At 45.4% G+C, this 17,311-nt stretch overlaps 2 protein-coding genes across 2 annotated transcripts; one reads left to right on the top strand and one right to left on the bottom strand.

Moving 5' to 3' along the window:
* Positions 1–236: 236 nt before the first annotated feature.
* hhipl2 (HHIP-like 2) lies at positions 237–7,447 on the bottom strand. The gene is made up of 10 exons (XM_062397456.1): positions 7,064–7,447; positions 5,750–6,402; positions 5,452–5,595; positions 4,470–4,801; positions 4,235–4,361; positions 3,478–3,623; positions 3,318–3,399; positions 1,875–1,957; positions 668–1,446; positions 237–568 (listed from the first exon to the last, which is right to left on the bottom strand). The coding sequence occupies exons 1-10, from the start codon at positions 7,427–7,429 to the stop codon at positions 485–487; spliced, it is 2,796 nt and encodes a 931-aa protein (XP_062253440.1). The 5' UTR covers positions 7,430–7,447; the 3' UTR covers positions 237–484.
* A 2,271-nt stretch (positions 7,448–9,718) lies between these two features.
* On the top strand, positions 9,719–17,177 carry wdr32 (WD repeat domain 32). Its single transcript, XM_062397754.1, has 7 exons — positions 9,719–10,380; positions 11,044–11,157; positions 11,329–11,526; positions 11,830–12,032; positions 12,384–12,464; positions 12,567–12,712; positions 13,051–17,177. Exons 1-7 carry the CDS (start codon positions 9,911–9,913, stop codon positions 13,420–13,422), a joined length of 1,584 nt encoding a protein of 527 aa, XP_062253738.1. The 5' UTR covers positions 9,719–9,910; the 3' UTR covers positions 13,423–17,177.
* The last annotated feature ends 134 nt before the right edge of the window (positions 17,178–17,311 follow it).

Raw genomic sequence — 17,311 nt, 5'->3', positions numbered from 1 at the left:
TTGCATGAATCAGTTAAAGGAATAGTTCAACTTTCTGAGAAATGCACTCACACTTGCCACAGCCAGCAGACCGTTAGCTTAGCTTAGCTTAGCCTTGCTTGAAACCATCCAGATGCTGACTCATCATTCATCACATGTTGAGTTTGTATTTCTCTTGGAAGCAAAGTGTTAAAACATAAAGGTGTGATTTTACAGCGGAGCTTGTTCCAGACTCACAAAGATTTAATGTAGTTTTTATGAATCAGTTTCATCAGGATCAAACAAACAGGTTAAGACATGATCATTAATGAGCTGTGGAGGAACCTGCATCAGGGTTTAGCTGTGGCTCCATATTTATTGAACTGGTTTGTTACTGGAATCAATCAACAAATCCTTGGCTAGAAATCAAATTGACTCTTTTCCCCATAATATCAAAATATTCCTGTAAAATGAAACACACAAACAAATATCAAAATAAAGACTCAGACAAATTAAAAACAATGTTTCAAAGTGCTTTGGTATCTTCCTTGCTTTTAACCTGAAGTGGGTTTCTCGTTGTTCTGTTAACTTTGACATTAAAGTTTGTTTTGTTCCTGAAAGCCTGAAGTTCTGTTGCAGAGTCTCTCATCTTTATGATTTTCTTCCCGAGCTTGATTTGTCTCAGTGCTGCTTTCCTCTGGGCAATCATCTCCTTCTTCTTCTTCTTCATCGTGTGCATGGTGTTAACGTTCACCCTCCTGGAGGCCTTCTGACTGTTGGATTGTGAATTGACTGTGGCAGTTTGCTTGGCCTTTGGTTTCACTTTATCTTTCTTAACGACGGGTTTTACCTTCTTGGTCTTCTTTGACCCTTCCCTGGATTTCTGCCGCTGAGCGTTCTTCTCCTTTTGTGCTGTGGCTTCCCGATTGTTTGTGATTTTGCTTTTCCTCCATTGTTTCAACGCTTTATTTTCAGGTGATTTCAACTTTAGCTCCACAGTGCTCGCCATCGTCACCTCCGCTGCTGACCTCGAAACGCTGGCTGCAGAGGTCGTCGCCTCCGCTGCAGAGGTCGTCACCTCAGTTAAAGAGGTCGTCACCTCCGCTGCAGAGGTCGTCACCTCAGTTAAAGAGGTCGTCACCTCCGCTGCAGAGGTCGTCACCTCTGCTGCAGAGGTCGTCACCTCAGTTAAAGAGGTCGTCACCTCCGCTGCAGAGGTCGAAACGCTGGCTGCAGAGGTCGTCACCTCCGCTGCAGAGGTCGTCACCTCCGCTGCAGAGGTCGTCGCCTCAGTTGCAGAGGTCGTCACCTCAGTTAAAGAGGTCGTCACCTCCGCTGCAGAGGTCGTCACCTCCGTAGCAGAGGTCGTCACCTCCGTTGGAGACGTGGTAGACTTTACTCGGCGGCTCGTCGGGGGGGGTCTGGTGATGAGCTTCTTCTTCTTAGGCGGTGGCCTCGTAGGTTTTTCGTTGGTTTCCAGCACCGTCACTGAAATGGCACATAGGTCATTCGTTACTGTTTTGCTCCGCAGCCACATCGACTATGTTGCCTTTTTTCAGGCTGTGTAGAATGTTTGGCTCAAGTGTTTAAAATACTGAGAAACTGCTTTTTATAGTTTTACTGAACAAATGAGCTCATTCTATAATTCTGCAGCATATGGACTTTAAATTGAAAGCAGGTTCTTCTCGGGACAATCAACAGGGAATTTTCCCCTAAACTGTCTCAATAACATGTTGTGTACATAATGTGTTTGTATTTAAGTATAAATGACTGAATTCACTCCACTTAGTCTGACAAGCTCAGTCAAAGTCTTTCTTTAACATGTCTGGTATGTGCGCACCATGAAATAATAACACGTCGACTGTAGGAAGAAGAAGAGGTGATGAGAATCTGAAGTGCAAACGGAGGTAACTCACATTCCCTGGGCACGAATGGAAGCCTCTTCCCCTTCACTTTGACTGGCAGCGGCTTCCGCTTGCACTTCTCCGGAGGAGCTCTCCTGCAGAAGTAGAAATTTAACCTTGAACCATATTCACCAGCATGTTTGTTTAGAATATGTCCCCAAAATAAAAAGGTCACTGATCTTTTAAATAAAGTTACAACCCTGGTATCAAGCAATCAAGCATTTCCACAGAAAACGACTCAAGTTGTTGGCTTTGTGTCTCCAGAATAAAACCTTTATTGGACCACAGCGTGACGACTCTTTGCTCGTTAGACTCTTGTGGTGAAAAACTTCTGCTTCACAAACAACCAACAAGACAAGAAGCTGCGTGGAAATAGAGAACAGCTGTGGCCGTGATGTGGGGATCTCTAAAGTGTTCTGCACAAATAGAACGAGGAGACTTAATGCTTTCGGACAACATGTAATTTGTCCTGGTTGTAGAACGAGACCAAAAAACACCTCAAGTGGCGTGGCCATGACCAGAACAGTGTATTCTGGTTCATGGCTGAGTTTTAACGATCCCAGCGCACGGTCCAAAGCATCTGAGACGTGTCCAAATCCACTTTGGCTAGTTGGACGGAGGAAAAGAGAAGTTGCAGCATCGGTCACATGATTTCAAAATTACTCACAGTTGAGTTTTGGGGCGTCACATGCTACAAACCAATCAGAACACAGTCTCACTTCACTTTAAAAGCTACTAGCACCTGTATATGTAGGTGCACATAACCACCTTGATTTTGTGCCCTCAAATTAATAGTGAATACTGCACCACTGTCTGCAGACCAGGTTTGTGTCGGTCAGATGCACGACAGCTCTCTGCTGCCTCCCCATAGCGATGAACCCACAATGTGCTGGCCACGCTGCTTTTTAACGTCATTAACGTCCTTGGTTGTGCTATGCATTTTTTATTTAAACAATATGGAGGCTGAATACAGAACAAAGAACCGTCTCCTCTGGAACTATAAAACACTCGTATGACGCTTGTTAGCCGGTCCACGATAAAGTCCTTCCAGTTCAGATTCGCTAATAAAGCTCAAAATTAAGTCACAACCTCGACTCTAATTTATGTTGGAGGAAGGAAATATTGCTTTTCATCCTCAATTTTTCTTTTAATGACTTTAGTATGACCGTTTTCACAAGCTCTGTTAACCATTTATAGAACATATGGAAACAGTCAAATAAACGGTTGGCGTGGAAAGGGATGATTTCTTCTAAATAAGGTTTACTTCTCTGTGATCAGCAGACGTTACATATCTCTGGACTCATGGAGGGTGTGAAGTGTGATTTAAAAACCAAAGGAGCTGTGGACATTCATTAAAAACAGTTGTTGTGTTTTGAACAACGTGTGGGACTGAAAGAAATCAATGATTTTGATTCTATTTTATTAAAGATTGATAAGATGACATTGTCGCTCTACCTGGAGGGATCCATGAACTTGAAAACGGTTCCAGAGGGGGACGTGGTGCTGGGGTGCGAAGTGGCCAGAAAATAAAGTTCCCCTGAGGAAAGAAGCACAGGAAGCACGTGAGCAGCTGAAGATGGAATCCAGGCGCTAACGGCAGCGGGAGAATCGTTACCTGCTTCGTCTTCAGCGAACGAGATGATGAACTTGTGGTGATGATTGATGAGTCCGGGAAAGGAGCATGTCTTCTTATCACCCATACACACACTCCTTTCCTTCCAGACTCCCGTCGTCTTATCCTCCTCTAACGCCATTATCCTCCTGCAAAGAGGACAGGAAACAGTATAATAATCATAACAATAATACTTAACTCTATTTGTGTTGCACCTTTCACACAAGAAACGCAGCTCAAAGTAAAAACTTGTTAATTTAAATAAGAGAACAGATTAAAATGTGTTAAAATGACATTTTAAGAAAAGGAAATCACCTCTGAAACGAAGGAGAAGAAACCTGAATGTTTTAATCATTTAGAAGTGAGACATTTGTTTTCTGAGCCGAGAAAAATCTCCATCACATCAACTTCTAAAGGAATCATTAATTAAAAACTATTTATGGAAATGGGCTCATTTGAGTTCTTGCCTGACGAGAGGACCGATCGTCTGCCTGTTGCTAAACGAAGCCACAGACTGGGAACGGATTGCTGAGCTCTGGCAGTGGGTTTCTAACGTCTGAATACAACCTGGCTTCCTGTTTCCAGTCTTCCCAGTAACTGACATGATTGGATTTCATTAATTTTCCCATAAATTCAAAAAAGACTGACACATAAAGTCGGCTTTTCCTCCACAAGCTGAGAACCTGACAGAAACATGTACTTTTCTTTTTAATGTGACCGTTGGAGTAAAGTGTTTGGCTCCGATCGGCTTCACTCTCACCCATTCATGAAGTCTCCAAAGAGGTAGAGGCCGTTCAAATTGGGTGATTCACATCCTCTGTACACATACCCCCCCGTCACAGACTTCCCAACATGGTGGCTGTATGCAAATATCGGCAGGACGTCCTCTGTTGAGGCAGAGAAAGACGTTCAAACTCAAACCTGGAGCATCGAGAAACAGACTGAAAAACACACAGGTCGAGAAGTGGCTCTGGCCTTTTCGAACACACACTCACTCAACGACGAGTTGTGGCAGAGTTTCAGATCGAAGCACTCGAATCCCTCCTTCGCCCTCCAGCCGTAGTTCCCTCCTCTCACGATGATGTCGATCTCCTCGTAGCGGTTCTGACCGACGTCTCCGCAGAAGATCCTGCTCCTGCCGTAGCGGCTCACCGGGTCTCCGCGGTCCACGGAGCAACGCCACATGTTCCTGACCCCGTATGCATACACCTCCGGCCGGGCGCCGGGGTCATGGATGAACGGGTTGTCGGCTGGGATCCTGTACGGCCTCCCACTGGAGCTACTGACGTCCACATCGATTCTCAGTGCTTTACCCAGCAGAGCACTCCTGGGTAGGAAGGAACAGGATGCAGCACCAGTTGAATACTAACAATTGTTAAAACAGTTACATAGAAGTAGCCGACAGGTCGCTAGTTATTGTTTGTGGTTTAAACAGCTAAAGTTTCTTTCTTCGTGTAATGGTTCAAACTTAGCTGAAATGAGGCTGAATATTAAAAGTATGCTTAAAGTCATGGTTTTGGCTTAATACTGAAAACAGCAAAACAAAAATGGTTAAACGTAATTAGCGAGAAGTAGCCTAGTAGCTGGATTGTAAAAAAACTTGAACTGTTAAGATACAAGGTAAAATGTTTTGGTTAAATGGTTAAAATAGTTTGCTTGAAGTAACGTATACATCACTTAAATATTTAAAAGTAATGGATGAGCAGCTGATGATAGATAACGGATAAAGGTGTAGAATTTAGTGATGAGGCGGCAGATTCCAACAATTTAAATATCCAAGTACTAGTTTCTCAATAGAAACATAATTATGAATATTATATTAATTTCCTAAATTCAACACATGGAGCTCTAGAGACATGTTGACGTACGATGGAATGGATGACAGGTTGAGTTTGTAAGTTCAAATCTAAGTAGAAGAGATAATTTCACCGAAACCTTGACAATTCAAATGTTGGAGAAAAGACATCGTGACCTTACTTGTTTTGAGCGTTTCCGTATTTCCCAAACGGATCCCCGGCTTTTCCACCATCGCCGGTGAAGATGTACAGATATCCATCGAGGCCAAACAGCAGCTGGCCTCCGTTGTGGTTCGCCGCTGGTTCCTCGATCTCTAGAATGACCCTGGATTCAGAAAAAGGATCCGGTCAAATACGGTTGATGTATTTTAGCACAAAGACTGAAAACACACAGTCTTTATGGTTCTGCTGGTTCATTCAAACCTGTTCAAGTTTGGAAGCCATGACAAGGAGCAGAAGGAGCTGCTGCGTGTGCGTACCTCTCTGAATAAGGATCGGCCATGTTCATGTCGTGAACGGACACCTTCATCTCACTGATCCGGACCTTCTCCACCTTGCTGTTGACCTCGATGGAGTAGTAGATGAAGAAGCGTCCGTTGACCCGGTACTCGGGGTGGAACGCCATGCCCAGGAAACCCCTCTCGTCCCCCAGCCAGGGGGTGGTCACCACCTCCCCGCTCATGTCGAGGAAAGGCTGCTCCACCCGGCTGCCGTCGTGCAGGTAGACCCACACGAAGCCCAGCTGCTCGGCGATGAACATCCGGTGGGTCTCATCGGCGCTGTGCAGCATCAGGACCGGGTTCCTGAGACCATTGGCCACCTCGGTCAGGCACAGCTGGAGACACCCTTTGCGGTCTTCCACCACCTGCCCCAGGTTGCCGTTGAGGTCCTGGGTCTTCAACACATTGGGATAGCAGTAGTCCTGGTCCGACAGGTCCATCAGGGTGCAGAACGTGGACGTGTCCCGCTCAGCAGTGTCCTGCAGCCGCTTGTTCTCAGTGAGATATTTAACCACGTGGCCACATTTGCTATGAAATTCTGTGCAGAAGTCGAAGCAAAGGCCGGGCAGCTCTCTGACGGGTGTGTACGGGTCCTCGGCATCATAAAGGTGGGCGGCGTAAGGAGAGCACTCCTGCAGGAGACACGCAGGAGACATGACAGAGGACGGAGTGTCACAGGAGCTGAAGATCAATCTGAGGCTCGAGGTCAAAAATGTCAAAAAAATAATCTAAACTTTCTAAAGCATGGATCTGTCCAGTTAGGACACAGAAAGTCTGGTTTTTAAAAAGAGTGTTTCAGCAGGAGGCCACCACACACACACACACACACACACACACACACACACAAACACACACACAACCTGCTGAAATGTGGCTCTGCAGCGTTACTGGTGTCAGAATATAACCTCATTCCAGTGAAGTCATTCTGAACATTGATGTATGACAACATCTTCACCTCTAAACTGTTTCACCTTTAGTTTAGATTAAAAAGGACAGAATCATAAATGTTGATTCAATTAAAAACTAATTAAACCAAAGTTGCACAAGACTTTTTTCCTTTTACAAAAGTAACTTTATGCTTTAACCTGAACCCAGCTATAGTTGTAGACAATGATTTTTAAATAGTTTACAGTGTACATTAGGATTTCAAGGTAAACACACAGGTCTATCATATATAAAAAAGGTTTTTGCAGAATAAGAAATGTTCTATTTTGTGGGAACAACACTTCAGGTGGCAGAAAACATAATGATGCATCACGACATCATCTTCAGAATCCCACAGAAAGCCCTTACCTGACACATGACTTCCTTCAGCATGTCTGCGCAGAGCTCCTGACCCTCCACCTCCAGCTGCTCCACTGTGTCCCAGTATCTCTCCGCGATCGCGTTGTCCGTCTGCTGGTCGCAGCATCCGAACTCCTCGTACTGCTTGCAGAACTCCAGGTGCCAGGGGGGCTGGAACGGAGGCTCGAAGTCCAGGCACTGGGGATGAGCGGCTGCTGGCCGGACCCGGGCGAGCAGCATCACTGAGAGGAGCAGGCTGAGCGCAGGGAGCCTCGGGGTCCTCCTGGATGAGCTCGGTGCCGCCGTGCGTAAAAGCGCGCAGCCGGCTCCTCCGGGATGGAGCGCAGCATCCCGCGTGCTGGACATATTTGCCATCTGCCCCCTAAAGAGTTGAAGCGTTTGCTCGCCTTTATGTATGTGTCGGGCGTGCACGTGAATGCATGCATTACGCGTCAGCCAGTGACTGCCCCATTTGCCCCCCCCCCCCCCCCCCCGTCATCGGGCTCATTAATCAATTAAAACAAAACGCTTTCCTCATGAAGTTAATTACATTTATTAGTTGTTTTTTTGTTGTTGTAGTTTTACGCACCGCAAAAAAGTTGACAAAGCAAATGTGCAATTGTCTCGAAGGCTGATCACAGTCACAGTCACACACAGTCACACACTCGGGCCGCTGTGTCGAGGCATGCAAACATACAAGCAAACTGCACACACACTGTAATTTACTCTCACATTCATGAAGCTGAGCCTCGAGGCCAGTTGCTCGTCTCCTACAGATCCAGTGTCCCGGCACGTCAGGCCCTTTATTTGAATACAGCCTAAAGATACATCATCATTTCAGACCAGTGCCAAGAAAATAAATATATACTGACTGAGAGGAATGTCATCAGCTCACAGGATCCTAGCAACCTACAGACCTGACTGTGAAGAGGTGTTGGAGATGGATACAGATTGTTAAGTGCACTGCAGCTAGGATGACATTAATAATAAGTAATACATTTGATTTATACAGCAGCTTGTCAAACATGGTTCCAAGCTGCTTTACGACTTCAGATGAGAACTTGAAGGGAAACAACAGAAGAAAGAGTTTGAGACAGAAATGCAAATATATGTCAAATGTTGACAATAGTAAGATCAGTGAGTTTAACTCTCAGTTGGTATCACACAACTAATGAAATGTGCATTCTATTAAGATTGGTGAAACTCCATCCATTTTCATCTGCTGATCTATGACAGTTACAATAAATGTGGATCATGGACCTGGCCGCTGCCTTGGGTCACATGACTCTCAAAAAGCAGCATTATTGATTGATCCCATCCTGTGACTGTGACTCTTTAACTTCCCTTTAACTTTGCACAATCCAGTCTCCAGTGTTTACTGACAACTTATTGCACACCCTCTTCCATGGTGCTCTGGTTATCTGATTCTTAGTCACCACTTCAGAGTGATTATGATTCATGCACAGACCATCAGTCCCACAGTGTTGCTGTTTAATTATCGTGTTTAACTTTTAACTTGTGCAATTCTCACTCTGTCTGTGCAACACAACACTGCATGTCTAATCCATTCACTGTACATTTCCTCACACTGCCCAAATTGTTCTTACTTTGTATAAATACTTAACTTTGGTATTATTGTCCTTACACTTAAGTATCGTATTTGACTTAACATTACTGACCGATGTCAATTTTGAGGACAAAAATAATAAATATGAAAATGTTGAGCCTAGGTGCTGTAACATGGCAAATGTTCCCATTGTTGAACTAATAAAGGATTATCTTATCTTATCTTATCTTATCTTATTTTATCTTATCTCATCTTATCTTATCTTATCTTATCCACTCCAGGTTGAAAACTAAAGGTGACTGTGCCTTTGCCTTCTGGCCTCTTGGTTTTAGAAACTTTACCTGAGAAGATAAGACTCACAGTGTCAGTGACTTCTTTTAAATCACTTCTTTAAAACTAATTTTTATAGACTTTTATTCATTTTAACTGTTTATTTATATTGCCACATTAATGCTTTTATGTGCTCTCGTCTTCAGTTCATTCACAGCTCTATATTTATTCATTCAATTTGAACACTGCCTTGTTTCCTACCACCGACACCTGCTGATTTTTATTTCTCTTTTATTTACTTTTCTTGCTTAGCCATCAAAGCACTTTGTAAACTCAGTGCTGAATAAATACAGTTTTTTATTATTAGTATTATTAGTAGTATTGTTGTTATTTTTATTAATAGTATTGTTATTAGTAGTAGTGGTATTATAAGGTGATGCATGAATTAACTTACGTGTTTTTTCCAGCAGGTGGCAGCACTCAACCTCAGGGTGCCTCCACAGTGGGCCAGGAACCGGAAATACGTAATTTCTTTTTTATTTCCCATTTGTTTTGGTGAGGAGGAAAATCATCAAGTTACATAAATGCAGACAACAAACTTCCGCCTAAGAACTTCAGATTAAAATACTTATGTATGAAAAAAGATTTCTTGAGATGTAATTCAACCCGGAAGAAATTTGATAAAACGCGCTTAAAATCCACTGAATATTTATGTATGTGTTTTGTTTTTAATCAAGTCAAACGCGTGCTATTTTCTTGTTAAATCGTTTTACGTTGAAAGTGCAATCTGAACGTCTCCGGCGGTATGTGTGTCCGAGTGGGTTTAACTTGACGCGCGGCGATAAAGCATCAAAATATAATTTGTGTGATTAAACTCGTGCCGTTAATCCACCGTCATGGCGCCTTAAAGCAGCGGAGGAAGCCGCGGGTTCGTGCTCGGATGTTGACCGGAGTCAGTGCGCTGTTCTCCGCTGAGCCGTGACGCTGCGCCCCCCGAAACCCACACGGCTGCGGCCACAATGAGCTCGGAGCAGCAGGGCGCCAGCGAGGACGCCGACGAGTCTCAGGACAGGCCCGACGGCGACAAAGAGCTGAACCCCGGCGTGGACGACTCGGACGACTCGGATGATGATGACATCCCCCGGGAGGTGGCACCGGCTCGGCCCCGGAGCAGCGAGGAGCGACCGGAGCGAGGGGAGCGAAGCGAGCGCGGGGGCGGCGGCGGTGGCGCAGGGTCCCCGGCGCCCGGCGCGCAGGAGCCCCCTTGCCCGCCGAGCACCGCGCCGCAGCCGGGGAGCAGCGGGGCGGACAGCGTGTTCTCCTGGCTGCGGAGCAGGACTATCAGGCGAGGGTTGTTTGTAGACCCAGCCAGAGACAACTTCAGGACAATGACCAGTCTGTACTGCTCCATGAACCCGGCCACGGAGTCCGTGAACCTGAGCACCCAGACCCACGGAGCAGTGTTCAACCTGGAGTACTCCCCGGACGGGTAAGACGGGCTGAGGCCTCTCACCCGGAGGACCGCAGGGTTTCTGCTTTTACTGGGAAATCAATGAAATGTGGAGATCCTGGAGAAGTCAGCTGGGGAGTGTTGTTGTTATTGTTGTTGTTGTTTGTCCTCACACTTAAATCTGTCCAACACCAGGATCCCTTCACACGTCCACGAGAACTGGTTAATATCAGTGATGAGACATCAGAAGGACAAAGAGTGTTAAAGGACAAACTGTGACCAACACATGTCAATCTGAACACGACCTGAGAAGTGAACACATCTCACACTCAGGCTGAGAGCGAGCACACAACAGGAGATAACTCCTGCACACAACTGGAGATGAATCCTGCAGACAAACCAGGTCAAGCTGAGTCCAGTCTGGATCAGGAGCTGCTCATGAGACATCAGGACCAAACACACAGAGACAGTCCGTCCTCATGGCACCTGTTGCATGATGTCAAATAAGACATTTAAAAGAAGCTGATTCCGATATCATAGATTATAATATCAATGCACATCTGAAGTCTTTATTCAGCTGTTATATCAGTGTTACATCAGCCAACCTATAAACACAGACCCTGATTTGTCTGTGAACAGCTGATTCAAACCGGATCTGTTGCTTCCTTCTCTTACGTGTGATTCTGTGTTTGCTGTGTGCAGGTCGGTGCTGACTGTGGCCTGCGAGCAGACGGAGGTCCTGCTGTTTGACCCCATCTCCTCCAAACACATCAAAACCCTGACGGAGGCCCACGAGGACTGTGTCAACAACATAAGGTGCATTTCTGACATTTGTAAACAATCAGAGGAGGGTTCACAACATGCTGCTTCTCACACACTTCAACACAGCAGGGAGGGAGCTGAGCAGGATGAAGCTGTGCAACAACAAGATGCGTTTTTATTCTAGAGAGAGAATCTAAAGGAGGAAATCTGTCTGTGCCCCTGCAGGTTTTTGGACAATCGCTTGTTTGCCACCTGCTCCGACGACACCACTATTGCATTGTGGGATCTCCGCAAGCTGAACGCAAAGGTGTGCTCTCTGCACGGCCACGCCAGCTGGGTGAAGAACATCGAGTACGACACCAACACGCGGCTGCTCGTCACGTCGGGCTTCGACGGCAACGTCATCACGTGGGACACTAACAGGTCGGTCCTCACACACTGTGCGTCAAAGTGTCTAAAGGGGAAAAGTGGAATGATCAAATAATCGTTTTTGTTGAAGACAAAATCACAACATCCGTTTTCCACCTGTGAAATGTTCCCATGGTCAAGTAATTCTGCAGCACATGCACATAAAACTCTGCATCTACATCTCTTCCTTCATCACTCCATCAAATTAGAACTATAACTTTACAACTTTGGAAGTGGATAAATATTTATTCTGCCTTTTAATACAACTCTGAATTCTCTCGGTGGATCATTGGTCTCGTGATTGTTTTTCCTCTGCAGGTTTACAGAGGACGGCTGCCCGCACAAAAAGTTCTTCCACACCCGCTACCTGATGAGGATGCGTCTGACGCCCGACTGCTCCAAGATGCTCATCTCCACGTCCTCGGGGTACCTGCTCATCCTCCACGACCTGGACCTCACCCAGTCCCTGGAGGTGGGCAGCTACCGGATGCTGCGGGCGCGACGCACCCCCCTCACCTCCGGTTAGAACACAGCCTCTGTTTGCAACTAACACTTTCTTTACTTACATATTTTGTGGCTTTACTCTTAATGTCAATATTGTCTTTTCCTACTTTTCACTGTTAATACTGAGTCCATCCCTGTTTGTTAACCTCACACACTCATCAGTCAATTAGCTAACGAGGAAATCATTAACCTGGTGTTCTAGGGTCGAGTTTTTGGATTCTCTTATTTTCATATTTGTCGACTACGCTCTGATAAATGCCAAAAAGCTTGATTTTCTCCATTTGAAAGTTTGGTTGATCAGATATTGGATTGAATTGCCACATCACTATTCAATGGGAATGACTTTTGTCCTTGTGGTGATCCTGCAGACGGCGGCTCGTCGGCACACAGGTCAGCTGGAACTCCTCGCCACGGAAATGACTCCAGCAAGATCCACCCTCACAGAGAAGGTGCGACAACCAGGAAGATGAAACAGAGAAACTAGTGAGTTCTCTACACTATGAAACGATCTAAACCCTACCCCCCCCCCCCCCCCCCCCCCTCGTTCACAGGACTTTCTCCCCGGAATAGTCTGGAGGTGTTGACTCCAGAGATCCCAGGAGAGAGGGACAGAGGGAACTGCATCACCTCCCTGCAGCTCCACCCAAAGGGCTGGGCCGCGCTCATCCGCTGCTCCAGCAACATGGACGACCAGGAGGTGAGAAACCTTAGCTCATTATCTCTGAGCTCCTTTACAGATATGCACATCTCTCTCTTCTTATTTAATAGACACAATGGGCAATTTATGACCTCCGTTGACCCCTGGTGGTGCAGTATAGGAGCTGCATCCGAACTGTATTCATCGAGTATGAAGTCTCAGCATTAATTCACCTGAGCCGTGACGTCTGTAGCTTCTTTGAGGAACATGGCAGCTGCTGTCGGACTGAACATAACTTCTCTTAGATGGTGTTTTTTTTCAGCGGTGACACCATCATGATTATTTCTTGGTGTGACACTGACCACATCCTCCATCTTTTCCCCTCTCTCTCTCTGCAGTGGACGTGTGTGTATGAGTTCCAGGATGGAGCGCCCACCCGCCCGCTGGTCTCCCCCCGCTGCTCGCTCCGCCTCACCCACTACATCGAGGAGGCCAACGTGGGGCGGGGCTACATCAAGGAGTTGTGCTTCAGCCCGGACGGCCGGCTCATCTGCTCGCCGTACGGCTACGGCGTCCGCCTGCTGGCCTTCGACGAGCGCTGCGGCGAGCTGGTGGACTGCCTGCCCGTCCAGACCAGCTGCCTCAAGGAGATCCGCTCCATCTACTCGCACAGCGACGTGGTGCTCACCACCAAGTTCTCCCCCACACACTGCCAGCTGGCCTCGGGCTGCCTCAGTGGGCGCGTGGCGCTTTACCAGCCCAAGTTTTAGCATCCGGGGCGATCAGAGGACGATGCACTGCAGACCTGGGTCGAGACGCGCTGATCGGGAACTAGATCAGGAACGATTCTGAAGTTGCACTGCCCCAAAAATATTAAATGTGCAGCTTCATATTTTCTCTGATTTTAGACCCTTGTCGTCTAATATACGCAGAAATTTGTCATTCAAAACACTCTGGCCTCTTCGGTATCATTCGGTGTAAACTACACAATACATGCAGATATTTCACATAGTGTGACACATCTAAAAGTCACTTCTCTTTGAGGCTCGTTTGACTTTAAAACACTTATTTGAACCCGAACCCTTAAAAAAAACACCCATCTGGAAACTAATCTGGTTTAAGCAGATCTCAAATAACTTCTCTGAGCGCCTCTTGACTCGGGTCTGCAGCTGTGGAGCCGACTCAGTTTGTTCGGAAAAGGAGAAGAAGAAGTCTTTGGCAGCCCCCCCCCCCCCCCCCCACTGACCAGACTGCAGCAGTGGATGGAATCTTTCAGCCCGTCTGAACTTCACTGGGTTAAAAAGGACCAGGGGGCTTTGCCATCTACTCAAAAACTTTGACTCTCTTGACCGGGGATCGTCGTGACTCTTCTGTGGCTGTTTTTTCACACGAGATGAATTTTGGTTTCTCGCTGTAGAAAACTTTGACTTGTTGTGAGACTCGGGACGTCCACGTGTTGCTGTGTCGGCAGAAAAAAACACTAAGGATGCAAACAGACGTTGATCCACTGATTCCTCCGTGGCCGAACGCCTCGCTCTGCTCATGCCTTCTTTTCTACAGGTGCTGCTTCTCTGCTCATACAATCTGAACTTTAAAGGACCTCATCGTTGTCGCCTTTCTCCTCCACTTCTGACCCACCTTTACTTTTTCTCCTCCACCTCTGCCCTGTTGTTTTCGGTTTCATCGTGTGAATGTTTTTACTGGTGACATCGGTGGAACCGCGTCGGCACTGCTCACAGCACGGTGCTCGTTTCTCTCCACAGTTTGGGTTTATCTTCAGTCTGTGAAAGGAAACTTTATGCTCTCTGAAAAGAGAAAGTCCACCTGCTGTTACGATCACAAATCTACAATTTAAATCCCAACAGTATCAAGGAAATCAGACATTTCAAACCACATCTTTTCCCCCAAAGGATTTATTTTGATCTCTCAAAATCAGTCCACTGGTTCCCTTTGAGAACAGAAATATCTATAATCCGCTCACAAATGTAGTTTCTCGTTTCTGGCACTGTAGCTGTAACTCAAACAAAAGTAAATTGTGAAATTGGTCGGGAGAAGTTACTTCAACTCATTTTGGTTCACGAGTGAATGATTCCGCAGCAGGATGGTGTTTGTTGGATTAAGTCAAAACTAGAAACTTCTGTCAAGGCCCCATAATCTCCTTTATAAAACTATGTTTACATTTGATAGATCTTTATTATGTATGTGGATCTGTGTGTATAAATATCAGTGCCCTACAAATTATTTTCTTTAAGATCCATGAATTATTATCTGAGATATAAGTGTAAATGTAAAGAAATAGCCTGGATCCAGTTGCTTCTCTGGGTTTTGCACCAAACTTTATTGGGTTCTTTCCACATTCTGCCTCCTTCTACCAAGTTTCACCACAAACTGTTTTTACTTAATCCTGCAAACTTAACTAACACCAATGAAAACCAAGCCTCCATCTAGTTCACAGGGAAGAAGGGAAATGTTCATGTGTTTTTAACAGTATCACAGATAATATTTGTTTGTAGAATCAGATCAGTTTGTTGTTTTTTGTCTTGTTGATGTTTTGTGGGCTGAAGAATCTTCTTCAGTTTCATATTCACAGGATTGTTGATTCCTCTTCATCAGTATTTGGTTCCTTTCCTCTCATCTCATCCTCTCGTCACAAATGCTTTGTTTTCTTTCTTCTCTCAGTAGCGAGCGGATCCCCTCGACTGTTTAACCACTGTTGACGCTTTGTGTGTGAAACCTGTGTAGTATATCTGCTGTAAGAACCAAGCACACGTGTGGGTGTGCGATGTAAAGTGGCTGCGGTGCAAAGCGACTGCAGCGTAGATCATTATGTGCTGTCGTGTGACCGATAGATAAGAGTGTACTACTATGCAGACCGGCCTTTATGAAGATTCAACCTTCTTATTTATGTGAGCGTGTCGCTCCGCGTGTGCAGCTGTCAGATGCCAAAATGTGACCTGAACGTACACATCTGCTCTTATTGGGTTTTAAAATATTTCTTTACATGTTGCAAAAGCTTCAACTTAAAAAAACAACAAAGATTTGTTTGACTTCTTGGGGAAATGAGCCGGTTGTCTTTTCCTGTGGGAGAGTGAGGAGAGAATGTTGCTTCCACTGTTTATCTGCAGTGATTTGGCCTCTCGGGTATAATTTTGATCAAAACCATCCAGAAATGAACAGAACTCAAAATGTGGGAACGCTGAAAACACCCGGACCCGGAGTCTCCAGCTCGATAAAGTGTGGAGGCCGTGTTCACTCCCTGCTCACGGTTAAATACATGTGAACTGAACGCAGCTTTAAAAACTATAATATAAACAGAAATATGATGTTAAACTGTTTTTTATCTGCAGCGGTGTGGCCTCTTCAGTCTCATTTAGTTTATATGAATCAAATCAATCCAAAAACGTGAACAATAAAAAGTGTTGGAAACTTAAATAACATTTTCTGACATAAGTTTAAAAGTGATCACAGAACCAGACGGGTGAGATTTACAGACCTCATCATCTCATATATGCAGATATTTGTTGTGCCAGACTGTATTCGATATAATTTATTATCAGTTATTCAAAAACCATCAGAGGAAATTACATTTGTTCAACGTTAAATAACATAAAGCTTCAAAAACGTTTCCTGGCCTTTGTTTTAAAGTGCTCGGGGAACCAGATTTACACAATGCAGATATTTCACATCAAGTTCCAAACGTCTCGGCTACAGGTCAGTGTTCCCGGAGGTTAGGTTGACTTTAAACACTTTTTTATGTATTGTGATTTTCCTGTAACCCTCGGACTGACTGAAAACCCATCTGGAAGCTAAACGGGATAAAGTAAATTAAAAAAAACACAATTTCAAGCACCTCTTCAGTCAAGTCTGCAATTTCCCGCTCAGAGTTTTAAGGAGGTGTCCTGAACAGAAGCTTCACAGACGTCAACACTCTCGATAAACTCTCTGACAGAAACTGACACAGGTTGAATCAACAAACTATATAAAAAGTCTTCTAACCACAGGTGTAACTCAGCCACATCATGGTTGTGTGTGTGTGTGTGAGGAAGGAGGCGTTGAACACTTTGTACCTCAGTGCTCACGATGTTGGTGTTTCTCTCTCAGCTCCGTCAATCAGGGACTTTTTGTTTTCCCTGATTTCATAAATAATCTACATCTACAGTAACAGGGGTCGAGCTGAAGGTCAATGGAGCCTCAGGCTGAACATGAACTCCAAAGCTCTTCACACAGAAGTGTCTTATCTCTGTTTCACTTCAAGTGAAGAAACAAAGGGATTCAGTTTGTTATGATGCTTCCTTCTCGTTTCCTTGTCTCCTCTGACCTGGCTCCTGTTGATTGAATGTTCTCTGCTCTCTACTTGTGCTCCGTCACCTCCCAGCTGAGCAGGTGGAGGCGCAGGAGACACACAAACATGTTGAGTTACACACACATTGTTGTTTCCTTCCTGGCTTCAAACGGCAAGTTGTCCCCACAACGGTACTTATTCTGATTCTCACAGAAATTAAAGGTTGGCTTCTTTTGCACTGCGGACTGTTTTGGTGTTTGGCTTCTTTCTGGGTTTTGGGATTGTGATATTTTTGAGTTCTCACATGCAGCCGCTGAGTATCAACCACTAGATGGCAGGCAAAGACCTCGCCAGTGAAGAATCTGCAGGAAGTTCTG

Source organism: Platichthys flesus, chromosome 10, assembly GCF_949316205.1.
Source record: "Platichthys flesus chromosome 10, fPlaFle2.1, whole genome shotgun sequence".
Classification (NCBI taxonomy): domain Eukaryota; kingdom Metazoa; phylum Chordata; class Actinopteri; order Pleuronectiformes; family Pleuronectidae; genus Platichthys; species Platichthys flesus.
Note: the sequence above shows the minus strand (reverse complement) of the source record. Positions and strands in the feature narration are given on the sequence as shown.

Coding starts and splice junctions, on each gene's coding strand:
- hhipl2 (XM_062397456.1), bottom strand. CDS start 7,429: ATGGCAAATATGTCCAGCACGCGGGATGCTGCGCTCCATCCCGGAGGA. Junction 5,596..5,749: donor GCCGATCCTTATTCAGAGAG/GTACGCACACGC, acceptor TTCTGAATCCAG/GGTCATTCTAGAGATCGAGG. Junction 3,400..3,477: donor GTTCGCTGAAGACGAAGCAG/GTAACGATTCTC, acceptor TTCTTTCCTCAG/GGGAACTTTATTTTCTGGCC.
- wdr32 (XM_062397754.1), top strand. CDS start 9,911: ATGAGCTCGGAGCAGCAGGGCGCCAGCGAGGACGCCGACGAGTCTCAG. Junction 10,381..11,043: donor CTGGAGTACTCCCCGGACGG/GTAAGACGGGCT, acceptor TGCTGTGTGCAG/GTCGGTGCTGACTGTGGCCT. Junction 12,033..12,383: donor ACGCACCCCCCTCACCTCCG/GTTAGAACACAG, acceptor GTGATCCTGCAG/ACGGCGGCTCGTCGGCACAC.